The sequence below is a fragment of the Bacillus rossius genome, chromosome 12, assembly GCF_032445375.1.
Source record: "Bacillus rossius redtenbacheri isolate Brsri chromosome 12, Brsri_v3, whole genome shotgun sequence".
Taxonomy (NCBI): domain Eukaryota; kingdom Metazoa; phylum Arthropoda; class Insecta; order Phasmatodea; family Bacillidae; genus Bacillus; species Bacillus rossius.
Window position 1 is genome coordinate 7,176,003 of NC_086339.1, and position 15,256 is coordinate 7,191,258.

General features: G+C 42.5%; 2 protein-coding genes across 2 annotated transcripts; one reads left to right on the forward strand and one right to left on the reverse strand.

Annotated features, from left to right (window-relative positions):
* Positions 1-297: 297 nt before the first annotated feature.
* LOC134537173 (uncharacterized) lies at positions 298-8,344 on the forward strand. Its single transcript, XM_063377433.1, has 3 exons — positions 298-751; positions 6,284-6,472; positions 7,862-8,344. The coding sequence occupies exons 1-3, from the start codon at positions 655-657 to the stop codon at positions 8,101-8,103; spliced, it is 528 nt and encodes a 175-aa protein (XP_063233503.1). The 5' UTR covers positions 298-654; the 3' UTR covers positions 8,104-8,344.
* Positions 8,345-10,176: 1,832 nt separating this feature from the next.
* Positions 10,177-15,013, reverse strand: LOC134537174 (uncharacterized). The gene is made up of 3 exons (XM_063377434.1): positions 14,868-15,013; positions 13,680-13,871; positions 10,177-11,226 (listed from the first exon to the last, which is right to left on the reverse strand). The coding sequence occupies exons 1-3, from the start codon at positions 14,926-14,928 to the stop codon at positions 10,991-10,993; spliced, it is 489 nt and encodes a 162-aa protein (XP_063233504.1). The 5' UTR covers positions 14,929-15,013; the 3' UTR covers positions 10,177-10,990.
* Positions 15,014-15,256: the final 243 nt, after the last annotated feature.

Here is a 15,256-nt window from a genome sequence, read left to right on the forward strand (position 1 = left end):
ATGCTCTAAGAAATTCTATAGTAGCTCTTAGATACTCTAAAGTAGTTTTTAGAGCCATTAAAGTGTTTCTTATATGAAATTAAAATTTTTAATTTTAAAGGTAATTTATCATCAATAAAGTGGATCTTAGAAGCTCTAGAGTGGTTCTTAGAAGCTTTTAGATGGTTTAAATTGGCTTTAAGAGGATATAATTTATTATTCTTGGCTATAAGTGCATCTAGAGTAGCTCATATTAGCTATAGATTGCTTTTAGTGGCTCTATTAGAGTCTAAGAGGCCATTAAAAGTTTTAAGATGGCATTTTATTTGTGGTTCACATACGTCGTATTATCTATAACAGTGCAGTAAAACAATACTTTAGAATGGTTTCCAAAGTATGATAAGGAATGTGGAGAAAATCTGAAAATAATTCATGTCTCAGGGGAGGGGGAGGCGTGCCAGTATGCCCCCCTCCCTTCTCCCTAGGATCCACCAGTGGTGTCTACTCGTGCGTGGCCACGTGCCACAGGTAGGTTCCAGATCGCGCTTTTTTTTTTTAATCCGTTCCGTCGGCGTGGTGCGGGATTCGGGAAGATAAACAGCATAATCTCTAAATTTAACCGGACATTATTTCTGTCGGAGCGAGCGCAGGCGCGGCTCTTCTGACGCCAGTCACATGTGTCGCGTCCCGACGGGCGGTCGTCGGACGATGGCGCTGGGCGTCGGGCGTTGTCTGCGCCGCGCGTGGGTTCTGCTGGGAGTCGTGGCTGCAGGTACGCACAGGAGGGGACACATCTGACCTCGGTAACTAGCAAATTTGTGTGTTCTCGAATACGCCTATAATACGAATCTCGGACACGAATATTAACTTAACATTTTTTAAAAAAATAATGCCGAGCATTATAAATATAACTGTCGCTGCCGGAGCAAGTACGTTGACTACTGAATCATTTGATTAGCAGACCAAAAATTTAAAATATAAACCTAAACACGGCTTTGACAAAAGCGAAAAAACCTTGAAAAAAAAATTGGTTGTCTATAAAGTAGGTTTACGGACGATAGTTTAACGTGACAACGTCATAACAAAACATTGATGAAATGATTGCATACTTTTATGAATAAAATCGAATAATTTTTATTGAATTATCACTATTTTGTATGGATACAAAGAAGGAGTGAAATGAAATCTACAATTTAATTGATACATTTACTTTTATTTGCACTCATTAATTCAAATATGTTTATTACTTTAACGAAGAGATTATTTTAATTATAACTTTCATACATGTTTGCTATTTAACTTGTTCCAATCTGTGTTATTCTGATAAGGATAGGACGATGATAGGAAAAGTAGGAAACGAATGGGAGTGTTTCAAGTTTAATGTGCCTCGAAAAAGTCAAATCGATGGTTGTTCCAATTGAGTGGAAGAGAGATAGATGCGGCGCAAGCGTACAATGAGCATAACGGGACACAGCGTAACGGGATAATGTGCGTTACGGGACACTTTTTCGTGCGTGCAGCCGGCGTTCATTGATTTATTAGACGCTGTCACGTCAATAACAGAATCCCGGCTTTTGACCTGATTAATTGACGGAATTTTATTAAAATACTGTCCTTCTTGTAAAAAATCACTAAAACAGTTAATACTATATAGTGTCCGCACACACTAGAATTTATACTTCTACATTACTAAAATATTAACCATAAACATTTCAGAATACATATTATAATACCGTAAGTATATTTTTGTAATTTTTTTTTTTGCTTAAACGACTGAAAGCAGTCCGTAAATACTTCCTAAAAACAAACCCTAACCTTATTGACCTAAGTTAATATTATTATATGTAATTAAAAAAATTAAAAAAAAAATTCTAGTGACTAGGTTTGAACCACGTCCTTTAAGGTTAATAAGCGCGCTCTACAACTGTGCTACCGCAAATATTGACATAGGTTAAGGAGAATATGTATTAAAATAATTGAAATGTCAATTTTTTTTAATACTTAAGTATTTTAATACCTGAGATTATTTTTTCTATGGCTATTTTCATTTATCAGATATATTCCAGGGTATTTCACCATCATAAAGTTTAACACACCGACGTTGCGCGCGAACATGTTAGGCGGCAAACGCGCGTAGAAGTTCTATCATGAGGCCGGCAGTGACAAAACTAAGGCCGCGGCGAAACATTGCAGCACTGAAAAGTTGCAAATAAATTTATGTAATGACTGAAATTGAATATGAAATGTCAAAAGTACCCGATCAACAGTTATTAAACAGGAATGCAACTACATATATTTATAAGTCAAAGTTCGTGATGGATTGCAAATACGTTTAGATGTACGTGAAAATATACTGCCAGACGTGACTGTTACTGATGACTGCCGTGACGCGGCTGGATTGCGAATACAAAAGTCCTTACTTATGATGCTCTTACGTCATGTCGCCTAGATGCTGGTTTCGGCGCGTTGATGTCTGAGCGACGGGTGCGGAACGACATTCCCTAATGAGCGCCGGAAGGCAACTGGGGCTAGAGCGCCGCGCGATCTCGCGCCAAGACGCACGTAGCGCGGGAAAACAGCCACGACCAGTTATGGACTTAACTGTTAAATTTGATATTAGATGATTATTTTACAATTGCACATAATTATCATATTCTTTCTGTATATTTTAATTGTTATTATTATTTTGGTTTTGAAAAGAGGAATTACTTATTTACTTACACACTAGCGCATTGCCACACCCGGCCGGGCGCTGTAGTCGGCTTGCTGTTCGTCGCGGCGCACTTCACGCACGGGCGTGTTCGTTGCACTTACGAGTAAGTGTTGGGACGTAACGGCCTGTGCGACCCAGAGGGAGCACCGGCGGCTGGCGTCAAAGATGAGGTATTTGTCATTATAGTTAAGTTTTGATTGAAAATGCTGTTTAGTTTGATCATTTTAATTGCATTTCAGTGCTTTGTGGTATATTTTCTTTGATTCCGTCGTTATATCGTGTGTTGGCATACTTTTCGGCGTCATTTCTGTTTCATCGCAAATTCGCCGTATAATATTGTCCCTAACGATGAGGCACGAGAACAAGGTTGGGTTAGAAAGGCGCACCGACGGAATGAACGGGCGGAAACTCTAGCAAGCTCGCGGCGACGTCCGACACTTTTCCCAGTCGCGGGAGACCCCGTCTGGACTAGAACCCGGGCCGCATTGTTGGAAGACGAGTGATCTGACCGTTCCCGCGCCGTGCTCCCTCTGGTCAGCGATAACATGTGTGGGAAATTGGTGGGGGGGGGGGGGGGGGGGGAGAGAGAGAGAGAAAGACGGGGCTTACCGATTTGGCTTCAACTGCGTAAGCAGAAGGCAGGTGCTTCTTTCATCGTCCTAAAATATCTCGCCCGAGTGGGCACTAGTAAGCCAGAAAAAGCTCTTTTAATATTTTAAAGTGAAGTTTGACAGATATATTTTTTTTTTCAACACTGGTTAAGTTTGCGGCGTGGTGCAATGGTCATGCGCTATCTGTGACGAGTAACCAGCTCGGGTTCGTTACCAGATAGTGACATTTGTATTATTTTTTCTCTCGCAATGTTATACTATTAATTACGGAATTTAAATTTATCCAAACAGTTAACTGTATATGTTTAAAATGAATACATTCAATTTAGTAAAGTTTATAGTAATTTAATGTAAGTATTTGAACATAATTTTTTATATACCTTTTTTAATTGTGTTTACTGTAGAGCGTGGTTTGTGATTTTAACTTTTATCTTTCAATAGCAACGTTTAGCAAACGGTTAGAAACGTTTTCTTTTCGTTATATCCCCATTTGATCCTTTTTTATTTATTCTCTTACGTGCGTTCAGCGCACATGGCTCTGGCAGCTGTTCCAATTCCCTTTTTTCCTTCACTTTGTAACAGTCTCTACAGTTGTGAACAGCGTCTCGCCACATTTCTGCAGTGATTGATCATAAAAACGTATTATTTTATGGAAAACATGTAACGTTTCTGTTGATAATAAATAATATTCTGTGTAGATAAATACTTGCTGGAATTTTCGCAAATGTTTCTTTCATCCAAAGCATCAACAGTAGATACTATATAATAGCTGGAGCTAGTGCCGGGGCCATGACCCGGAGCCGACCGCCATATTGGATTGTGACGTCACGACTGCAATCTTGGATGAACTTGACCTTGACCTTAGTCGGCATCTTTAATTCTTCCAGGGACTGACGGCCCTGAAGGACAAAGCGCAGGGAAGCTTGTTTACCGCGTGTGTGTTGTGCAGGGAAGCCTAAGATGTCCATCAAGTTCTGTCCCTGCCCGAACACGCGCGAATATTCACCTTCGGCCAACCTCGGGATTCTGTTTTATTTTTGCGCAGGAAAAATGAATTCAAATATTTAAAGTGGTCGGTTAGGTTAGCTACATTAAAACACTTTAAAACACTAGGGACGGTTAGTTAGGTTAGTATAGCTACATTAAAATAGAGAAATATAAATATATATAAATAAACCCGAGGTTGGCCGAAGGTGAATATTCGGGCGTGTTCGGGCAGGGACAGTACTTCATGTACATCTTGTCGGTGGTCGTCTCTCGGGGCGTGCGCATCTCTCTCGCGGGCTGTTGGCTGGGAGTTCCCTGCGACCTATTGGGTAACCGAAGGCTGGCAGTGCGTGTTGGTTTTGTGTGCGTGCTGGGGGCGGCCTAGCAGCGCCATCTGCTACCGACCGCGTCCCGCGGGTGGCGGATACGGGAGCCCAGCCCGAGAGTTGCAATCTCGCTGGGGTGGCTGTGAATAACCAATAGCAGTCCGCGGACCAATGGCCGGCCTGTGGAGTCGTTATCACGGCTGTCGGGGAGAAAGGTAGCCTGAATGTAGCTCGGCGCGCGGCAGAAAGCAGCTTCGTCGGCGAAGGCACCGCAGGGGAGCTCGATGTGCCTTAGTAGCGAAGTGTAGACGAACTGCGGGCTGGAACTTGCGGAACTGTGGACTGCCGCGCGCGCAACGGAACTGAACAGCGTCGGAATTCTGAAGGAAGAGATGGCGGCGCCTTCAAGTTGGGGCCCTGTTGGAGCCAGTGGTAGCCTGGGCGGCGCGACCTTCAACCGACCCGGGAATTTGGGGGGCAAGAGGGTCCGACTCGCAAGATACTTCATTCGCCTGAACGACTTACCCCCACCCTGGCTTGAAAGGTCGTTGGCTGTTGACTGGAAGAAGGAAGATGAAGATGGCGCAATGTCAGGCTGCCTTTCGCTCCGAGAGCCAGCAGTTCGAGCCGGTTTACTGGCTCGTCTGCCCACTTCTGTTTTAACTGTGGCTGCCTGGGCAGCTGTGGCTGGGCTGACGAGTGAAGTCGCCCGCCCCTGGGGGTGCTTGCGCCCCTGGTTAATAATAACCCAGGAGTTCCCAACCTTTAAATGCGGGCCGCAAGGCCCAAGCACCCAACTCCAGCATGGTTGATTTTTCAGCCCCTCCAACTCTTCTTACCTGGACCCTTCTTCCTCTTGTCCAGTAGTTACCTGCTTGCTTAATGCATGTTAATTGATCCCCGCATGAACCGGCCCAGGGTTTTCCCTGTGTCTATGCAGGTTTTACCTGGGTCACATTAGCTAGCTTTTAAGCTAGGCGACCAATGGGGCGTCAGTCATGGCGCCAATTGCAGCCATGGCTGGCCAGTAAACCCCAATAGCACACGATGCACGCGCCCTTGTCCTGCATGGTTAAAAACCCGCATGGTAGAGTGTATAGGCTTCGGCCTGAGACACACTTAGGTCCTCCCCTAACCTGGACCCTCCCCTACACACTTAGAATTAACTTAGGCTAGGAAAAAAAAAAAATAAAAAATTTGTACATCTTAGGACCACGAGTCCAAGTGCCCAACCCCCGCATGGTAGATTCTTTTCTACTCTGTCCAACACTTCATCCAGACCATCCTCTGTCTCCTGTAAATTCCTACACGTAATGCATGCCAAATTGCATCCCGCATGAATGTGCCCAGGGTTTTCCCTGTGTCTATGCAGGTTTTACCTGAGCCCAACCTATATCTAGTTATACTCTAGATTTAAGAGTGAGGGGAGTTAGTCATGGTGCCAATCGTTGCCATGGCTGGCCAATCCCCTCCTAGGAGCACATGATGCATGCGACCCTCTCCCTGCATGGCTAATCCCAGCATGACTAGGCGTATAGGCTTCGGCCTGAGACGCACCTAGGTCCCTCCCTAACCTGGACCCCTTCAAAATACACTTAGTTTTAGTTAGGTTAAGAAAAAAAAAATGTACATCTTAGGCTTCCCGGGTTGTCTGTTGTGTACGGCAGCGGCGGGGCTGCAGTGCTACGAGTCGGCGTGTCTGCGCCGGGACCTCGCCGACTGCCTGGAGGACGGCCGCGCAGTGCTGAGGGACTGCGAGGTGGCGACCTTCGTCTCCCTGCTGCGCGCCATCCGCGCTCCCCTGCTCGACAAGTCCATAGAGTACAGCATGACGTGCGGCAAGCTGGGCTGGGAAGGTAGGCCTGCGTGCGTCCCCGCCCGAGATGGGCCGCCAACAAATTTTTTTGCTTTAGTACTGAACAGCTTTGTTGCCAACATCTTCAAAAAAATGTTTCCCTTTTCTCATGAAAGTTTCGGAAGAAATACTGAAGCTCATTCCATAGGTCTTCATTTAAAAATCCCACAACTAACAAACAACCCCCGATAAAACGTTAAAACAACCACAAATAAATCCGCTACAATATATTTTGTTGCCAACATCTAATAGAAAAAAAACAGCTCCCTTTTCTCCATGAAGGAATTTTTGGAAGAAAGACTTAAGCTCATTCCATACGTCTTCATTTAAAAATACCACAACTAACAAACAACCCCGATAAAAAGTTAAAACAACCACAAATAAATCTGCTACAACATATTTTGTTGCCAACAAGAGCTTTGTTGCCAAAATCTAATAAGAAAAGCTCCCTTTATTCAATGAAGGCATTTTTGGAAGAAAGACTGAAACTCATTCCATAGGTCTTCATTTAAAAATCCCACAACTAACAAACAACCCCGATAAAACATTAAAACAACCACAAATTAATCTGCTACAATATATTTTCTGTCTCTTTCAGATGTGAAACAAAACAGTTGGGACACACATGGCACATTGTGGAATTAGGCTTGTGCGAAGCTTGAACTGAACAAATCAATTGAAGCTCTTTTTAATACTCGGATTTGACTTCACCAGGAAATTTGCTGTTCGTTGTATTTGAAGCCCTGCTTGTAACGCAAAGCTTCACATTTGATGTAAATTTTCAAAATATCGGTATCTTAACATTAACTCATGAAAATGTGTAGTTTTTTTTGTATATGTTTAGCTTGAACAAAGTTGGTTACTTAAAAAAATCAAAAGGTGGCATTTTGTTTGCTTTTATTGAATTATATTCTTATTTTTACTTCAATCATGTATTTTATAAGATAAGTGTAATACAGCTTCGTCGAGAACACTATTTTAAAAATTCAATTTGATATTCGCTAAAGTGTAAATCAGTACAAGTTAGGGAAAGCTAATGGAGATACAATCTAACGAAAAGCTGCGTAGGATGACCAATATACTAGTGAAAATAAGCTGATGAACCAATGCCATTTTAAATTTTCAAATTGTATTTAAATAAACCCACTATTTATTAAAAATTATGAATGAAATTTTTATTTTGACTACATGATTATTATTGTCTACCTGACTAAGACCATCAAACCTTTTCTGCAATTTAAATTGAATATACAAAGTGTAATGAGATTTTATAACCTCAAAAATGTTCAAATTTCTTTAGTCAGTTCTTCTGGAAATAAGCCTTTCAAAGTTGTGCCCGCAAATCAGTTACTGAACGCGCAGCGTGATGTCGCCTTTTCGCTGTCCGCAGGTGACGACCTCGCCCACCGAGCGGCGGTCCTGCGGATGTGCCTCCCGGACGTGCAGGACCTGTGCGAGCGCCTGCAGAACTTCACGGTGCGCCGGTGGACGCATGTGTACCGCCGCCGGCCCCTCGTCGAGTACGGCTGCCACTTCTGCGACACGGACGGCTGCAACTCCGCCACGGCGGGGAGGGCGCTCCTCGCGCTGGCGCCGCTCGCCGCCGCGGGCCTGCTCCTGGCGCTCCGCTGAGCGCCGTGCCGGCACGAGGGAACCTCTCAGCAGCCTGGCTTGCAGGCGTTCAGATGGAGTCCCTGACTTACGCAAGCACGCTCGGTGCCGCCCCACCTCCGAGCGCCGACACCGGAGCAGCCGGACTTACAACGAGCGCGCCAGAATGAGAAGATGCCACGCCTCTCGCCCTAAATGACACTTAGGTTTACTTTCTCAGGGCAAACATCCTGATCCATGACTAGATTTTTTTCCCAATAAAGTTGACAACTATTTTTTTTTCTTTTCCAATTTGATGATTCACTCAACAGTTTCCTTTCGACCTCTTTCTTCTTCTGTTCTCGAGAGAATTTCGCCCGTCTCTTCAGTGTAGCGCTGAGAACATCGACATAGCAACAAGGTTCACTATTCAATAAGAGATGACTTCACAAACTCTGAAACGTTTATTTTCCAATAATACGAGTATAACAGAAGAAAATATTATTCATGATGTATGTTTGTTACTGGCACATTGTTGAGGTTATAAGATCTTACAGCACTCATCTGCGTTTCCTACTTTCAATGCAGGGTGTTAGAATTTATTGCTAGCTACCCTGCATAAAGTTAAAACCTGCACAATGAATAATTTTCACACAGCTGCCCCGGATCTGAAAATGTTGTCCTGGGAAACACGGACAGGGGCGCGGAGAGCAAGGCCATCCGTGGTGTCATGTCCCTTACTGGGGCGTCAGGACGGTCCAACATGCATGCAGCCACGAGGCGAGCTCCGAATACGTATCCACATAGTCATGGATCACGTCGTCTACAAACACCTGGTGAACTCATTCCAGGGCTTTTTCAGGACCTTTAAAATAAGTTTTCTTACAACTCCTTTATAGCACAGGGTCATTTTTATATATAACTAGCTAATGCCCCGCATGCATTGCAATGCCTCGTTAAATTTTTTTTTTGTAATTTATTTGAAGTAAGTACCCATACACAAAGCACCGCGCGCGCGCTCTCTCTCTCTCTCTCTTCTTATATCTCTCTCTCTCTCTCTCTCTCTATCTTCTTATATCTCTCTCTATCTTCTTATATCTCTCTCTATCTTCTTATATCTCTCTCTATATCTTTACATCTTCCTCTATATCTGTCCATCTCACTCTATCTCTATCTATACACTTACATATATGTCTATATATCTCTATTTCTCTATATGTACCTCTATCTCTCTCTATCTCTCCCTCTCAACTTGCGTACCACCATTATTTGGGCCATAGAAAAGAGTAACTGTCATAAAATACTTATTGGTAAGTACTACTCGCACGCCACCTTAAATCCTGCTTTCAGGGTTGGTTTTATAGAAATTTCACCTGACAGTGACCTTCATCGTGTTTCAAAGGTCAAGTTTGAAAAATTTCATTGCAATCGGATGAATGGTTTAGGAACGCATACGATAGAAACAAAAATATATTCATATACATACAGATTATATGCAAATTTAAAGTAATGAAAATAAGTGTATTATTCGGAGGAACGTTTCAATTTTTTTTTTTTTTATAGAAAAGCTACAATTTTTTCAGAGATAATTTTCATTTGATTTAATTATGAATTGATTTAATTATTTATATTTAATGTGGGATGATCCATTGATGTGAGGAGTTAAAAAACATAACACAAGTTAGCAAGCGGCTGCTGAAAATTAGTTTCGTAACTCAGAGCATCGTTACCGGTACTGCTTATTTAGGAATTTTTTTTAGTGACTTTAGTGACCAGTCCTTCAGTTTCTTGATTTTTTCATGATTTCCGGGACACATAGACATCACTTGGACGCTGCGCGCGCTCACTACGACCTGTTGCCGGGCGATCCGCGACTCCTCCATAGTTATCGTTACCTTGCCTGCGACTGATAACGTAGGCCCGGTCTGAGGGCATTCGTGACACAGGGGCGAGAACCACTGTGCAGGGACGATGTACAGGATGTACGACACATAATCCATTGTTTACAACAGAAAATTCCATGGTTCGTACCCTCTCGTGCAATCAAAAATGAAGGAGTTTTTAGGGACCCATTTAGATCATTTCCTTCACCACTCTCAAGAGGTAGAAAACTATTTGAAATAACTCACGAAAATAACCATTATAATATTTAATGCACAAAATAAGTCTTTCATTAGTCATCTCTTACAGATAAGCCCCTATTGTCCAGAAACATCTTTGGAGCCCATATATAACCCAAGCATAGTGTCTGAAATTTGTAGTTCTAACATTTAGTTTGATCACTCATTACATTTACAAGTTCAAATTAAGACAACATAACACACATTTTTAATTTAAAGGTGAGATGCAAAATATGAAAAATTAATTCAAAACTTTTTTATAGATAAAATATAGTTACATGGCCCGAAATTCGCCAATTGTGCTGCACATGCGCGAACATTGTCTGCTGCCAAGTCGGAAACAATAAAAACTTTCAAATACCCTTATTTTTCCATTATTTACGAGCTATCAGTCTTCATTAAGGACTTTTTAAGTATTCTTAGTGAAATTTAAAAAAAATATTTAAGGGCCCTTATTCAATTAAAGACAAAATAAAGGACTTTTAAAGGATATTAAGGAGGTGTAAGGACCCTGAATTCTTAAGAGTTCGTTTGGCAAAACGTACAATTATGATGTGCAGAAAAAAGAAAAATCAGTCTATGTCATCCATAGACTATTATTGAGTTTACTACGCATGACTCCAGCATTAACTTACGATTCGCCGACAGAAATGACATCGGCTAATGTAATGAATGATACACGCGTGTGTTCACAAATGGCACACCAACAGCCAATGATAACAGTTAATCCTGCAACTTGATCAGTGGCAGTTCTTGCTTCAGAGCAGTTCGAGTCTGCTGGCAGAAGGCGGGGAGCCGCGGCACAGCTCTCAGGCGAGGAGGGTCCCGCAGACGGCCGCCAGGAGCGCCGCCAGCCCCGCGGCGGGGCCCCGGGAGACGGCCCCGTTGCAGCCGTCCGAGCCGCACGTGTGGCAGGCGACCCTGAGCGGCCGGCGGTGCTCGTCCACCAGGTCGGTGGGGTCCTCGGCCAGCTTGCGGCAGATCTCGGGCAGGTCCAGGTAGCACATGCGCACCACGCCCGTCGCCTCCTCGCCGCCGACGTAGCCTGCCGGCAGCGACCACGTCCTTTCACTATTTCATTTCCACTTGCATCGTTTTACATTAATTCCGTTATTCCACATTAAGGGCTCTGCCTACCCGGGCACACACACGGTGCGCAGAGCTTCAGGAAAAACAACGCGATTTCAAAACTACTCGAGATATCCGAGTGGGGTCTGCTCACGGAAAACATGTTAAGAGTTTGCTGAGGCCCGAAAAGTACTTTTTTATTTCGGATCAAGTTTTTTTAAACTGTATTTCTAGAAGAATTAAAATGGCCAAAACGCATGTTTTCAGAGTAATTTTTAGGCGTAAAACAACCAGTACAGATTCTTGAAAGCACTTAAGGGACTTGCATTACACCTTTATCTTAGTTTCTCCGCAATATAATGTTACGGTCACCGCTCAAATTTCACAGATGTCCTGTGACGACGAGAAGACTGCGTGTCAATTTAGAGCCTTGCGCATAGAGGCGATACCGCGCTAGAAATACCATCAAGCATCGCGCTTATTATCGCGTCTAACACACATACACCCCTGATGAAGCGGGCCCCTTAATATGTACAGTTAGGAAACATTTCCACACATTTCAGTTCCTTCCTTCGATTTATTTAGTTACAATTCAAGCATTAAATCATTGAAACCCGATTCTATTAGAGTACACTTATTTCGTTATAAATGGGTTCTTCTGATGCCTTTTCATGTAATTTCCTGTGTATGACAGGGATCCTACCGTGACCGATTTTCGGAACCGGGCATTTCGGTACCAAGTCTTCAATGGAACCGACAATGAAGTAGTAATAAGTTAGTTTTGTACGACTAAACAAGTTTTAGTGACCAAAAGTAAAAAAAAGATAAAACATTTTTGATACAACTTTTGATTGTAAAAACGTATCTACTAAAGTGAACAAATCACTTTATTCTCAGTCTTTCTCTCACACTCTATAACTTTGAAAAATAAAACATTTAAACAAATAATAATCTTAACGCATGCAAAATCACAGAATGATTAACTTAAAATAACATTTCTTCTTTTCATAACAAACTTAAAAGAAAAGAATACTGGCCGGGCACTAGCACTGACAGGTGACTGAGGAACGGCCGCCCGCCGCCTCTACGCAATACTCTCTCCCTTCGTCACGCCCGCTGCGGTTGCCTAGCCTGAAGAGAGTATCAAATCAAAGTAACCTCAGTGCATAACAGGAAAACAAAATTTTTTTGCTGTCGATATAGAGTTCCTAAATTACCCAAAGAACCGGGAATTGATTTTAATTTCCCGCTTATTTTACTATATCAAAAGTGCCACAAATCCCCGGTTCTGAACCCTAGTTCGCACAATTCCTTAATATCCTTGAAAAAGTTCATAAATTGATTAAGGGCCCTTAAAAGTCCTTAAATTTCACTACGAATACCTTAAAACTACTTAATAAAGACTTATAGCTTGCAAGTAATGGATTAAAGCAGGTATTTCAATGTTATTTTGTTCCTGTCTTGGCAGCAAACAACCCTTTGTGCATGCCCAGTGCAATTGGCAAATTTTGAGCCATGTGATTAGATTTTATGCACAAAAAAAAAAAAACAGTTTTAATAACAATGATAAATAGTTAATGCACAGAAAATAATTTAGCTGGTTTGTTCAATTCTTACAGATAAGCCCCTATTGTCCGGAATCATCTCTGAAACACATCTAACCCAAGCAGTGTCAATCTGAATTTTATACCCCTGCCATTTGCTATGATCCCTAGTTATATTTACTTTAAAAGTTCGAAGTAAGCCAGTGAAACACACTATTTTTTAGTTTAAAGATGATAATAATTGAGAATTTTATAGGTGGGTACGACATACAAAAAAGTACCTACACAGGACAGTGTAGTCCCTACAGTCATGCAAGTGCCAAACCTATAAAGTCACTAAGTCACCAACTGACCCTAGCAGGCACTCCATTCCCGCAGGGATTACGACACACAAGACAAACACAAAGAACACAAAAACAAGCAAATAGATACAGATATCAGAAAGTAATAATATCCAATCCATCTTTAATATATATGTATAGATAAACAATTCCCCCCCCCCCCTTTTTTAAAGACATTTTAGGTGGTATGTAGTATAAAATGGAGTTATTTATCATCGTTATATATATATATATATATACATACATACATATATATATATATATATGTATATATATATATATATATATATATATATATATATATATATATATATATATATATATATATATATATATATATATATATATAATATGATTAACAAGGCCTGATTGAAATGTTTTATTTATGTAGACTAGCATACTGACCCAATGTTTCCGTCACATGTTGTGAGGATACTCACTGCGACAGTGGATCACACAGTCCTGCAGCGGTTGCCAAGAGGGAAGAGGGAAGAGGGAAGAGGGAAGAAGGGGAGAGGGGGAGAGAAACGGCTACTCGCGCGCACCTTCCTCCTCGATCTTGATGCAGGTGGTGGGCAGGTTGGTGACGATGCGGTGCCACGGACGGTTCATGCGGCGCGACGCCTCGCGGAACGTCTCGAGGTCGCACTCCTTCAGCACGGTGTCGTTGTTGAAGGCGCACGCCGTCAGCGGGTCCTCGTCCAGGCATGTGGACTCGTGGCACAGCAGCGCCGCGCCTGTGCTCGCGACCCGACCTCCGACATGTTCCCACCTCAACATCCCACTGAAGGGAAGCCTAAGATGCACATAAAGTTCTGCCGTTCCCGATCATACCCGAACAATTCACCTTCGGCCAAACTCGGCTTTATTATTTATATACATTTATATTTATCTGTTTATTTCAATGCAGCTACACCAACCTAACTAACCGTCCGTAGTGTCTTTAAAGTGTTTCAATGTAGCTAACCTAACCGACCACTTTCAATATTTGAATTTAATTTTTCCTGCGAAAAAAATAAAACAAATCCCGAAGTTGGCCAAAGGTGAATGAATTGTTCGGGTGTGATCGGGAACAGCAGAACTTTATGTGCTGCATCTTAGGTCTCCCGTTCGCCTAATAGAACTGTCAGGCAGGTGAAAGTTTCCAAAAACTGTCCCAACGAGGCTGCACATGGTACCAAACGGAGAAAACCTACGCTTAGGCTGGCCGGCAAGCAGGCAAGCTTATTCTAAACAACAACAATTTTTTTCGAAACCTTTTTTACTGCACATCATATAATTCTTTTGAATTACAAGACATATTAACTTCCTTCAAATCGGTCAGTGCCAAAACTCATATCTTAAAATATATTTGATTTTAAGGGGTGTAGAGAGGGGGGGAATCCCTCCACTCCAGCGATGATCTGGAGAGGTATAGAAGGGTCACGTTCGTTGCTAACATTACATGTCACTTTCCTACAGTAACTTACATGCTTCCTAACCAAACATCTACAATTGTTTAGTATTCTTTTAATTTACGGCTTAACGACAGTGGAGGCAAGCTAATGTAATTAATACTTCATTTATTTAAAAAAATCAGTTTTTTAATGTGCTGTCATGAAAAAAAAATGAAATAAGCTTGCCTCATTTCATTAGTTTTTTTCAGTTTGCATCAGTTGCTTATCTTTTGAACTTTCAGAAATTAAATTTGCCCCCTCGGGAACTCGGCCGGAGCGTAGCGTGGCCTACGGTACCTTCTGTGTACGCGAGGCCGAGCAGGAAGATGGTCGCCAGCAGACGGTGGCAGCACGCCATCTTCTGCCCGCGGCTCGGACCCGACTTCCGAGTGCCGGCACCGCAGCCGCGTCTATTCTTGATCTGGCAGCCCGGGCCCTTCCGTCACGCGGGGTGGGGGAAATGAAGGGAGGGGGAGAGGCTGGGAGGCTATCACGCCTCTCCGTCATGTCAACAACGCTGTTACCCCGGGTTCAACTCATTCCCTCCATCACACACTCCGTCACTGCTTCATCTCAGGCTCTTTTTTTTTTTTTTTTTTTTTTTTTTAGTACAGTCGAATCTCAATGATAAAATCCTGAAGGGACCATAAATTTGTCACTTTACAATAAAAAGGTTTGTAATAACC

Bases quoted from the DNA above. Each gene is read 5' to 3' on its own strand.
- LOC134537174 (XM_063377434.1), bottom strand. From the start codon at position 14,928: ATGGCGTGCTGCCACCGTCTGCTGGCGACCATCTTCCTGCTCGGCCTC. The intron at 13,872-14,867 runs GTACCGTAGGCC...TCGCGAGCACAG, and splicing joins CGGCCTCGCGTACACAGAAG to GCGCGGCGCTGCTGTGCCAC. The intron at 11,227-13,679 runs GTGCGCGCGAGT...CGCTGCCGGCAG, and splicing joins CATCAAGATCGAGGAGGAAG to GCTACGTCGGCGGCGAGGAG.
- LOC134537173 (XM_063377433.1), top strand. From the start codon at position 655: ATGTGTCGCGTCCCGACGGGCGGTCGTCGGACGATGGCGCTGGGCGTC. The intron at 752-6,283 runs GTACGCACAGGA...TGTGTACGGCAG, and splicing joins GCTGGGAGTCGTGGCTGCAG to CGGCGGGGCTGCAGTGCTAC. The intron at 6,473-7,861 runs GTAGGCCTGCGT...CGCTGTCCGCAG, and splicing joins CGGCAAGCTGGGCTGGGAAG to GTGACGACCTCGCCCACCGA.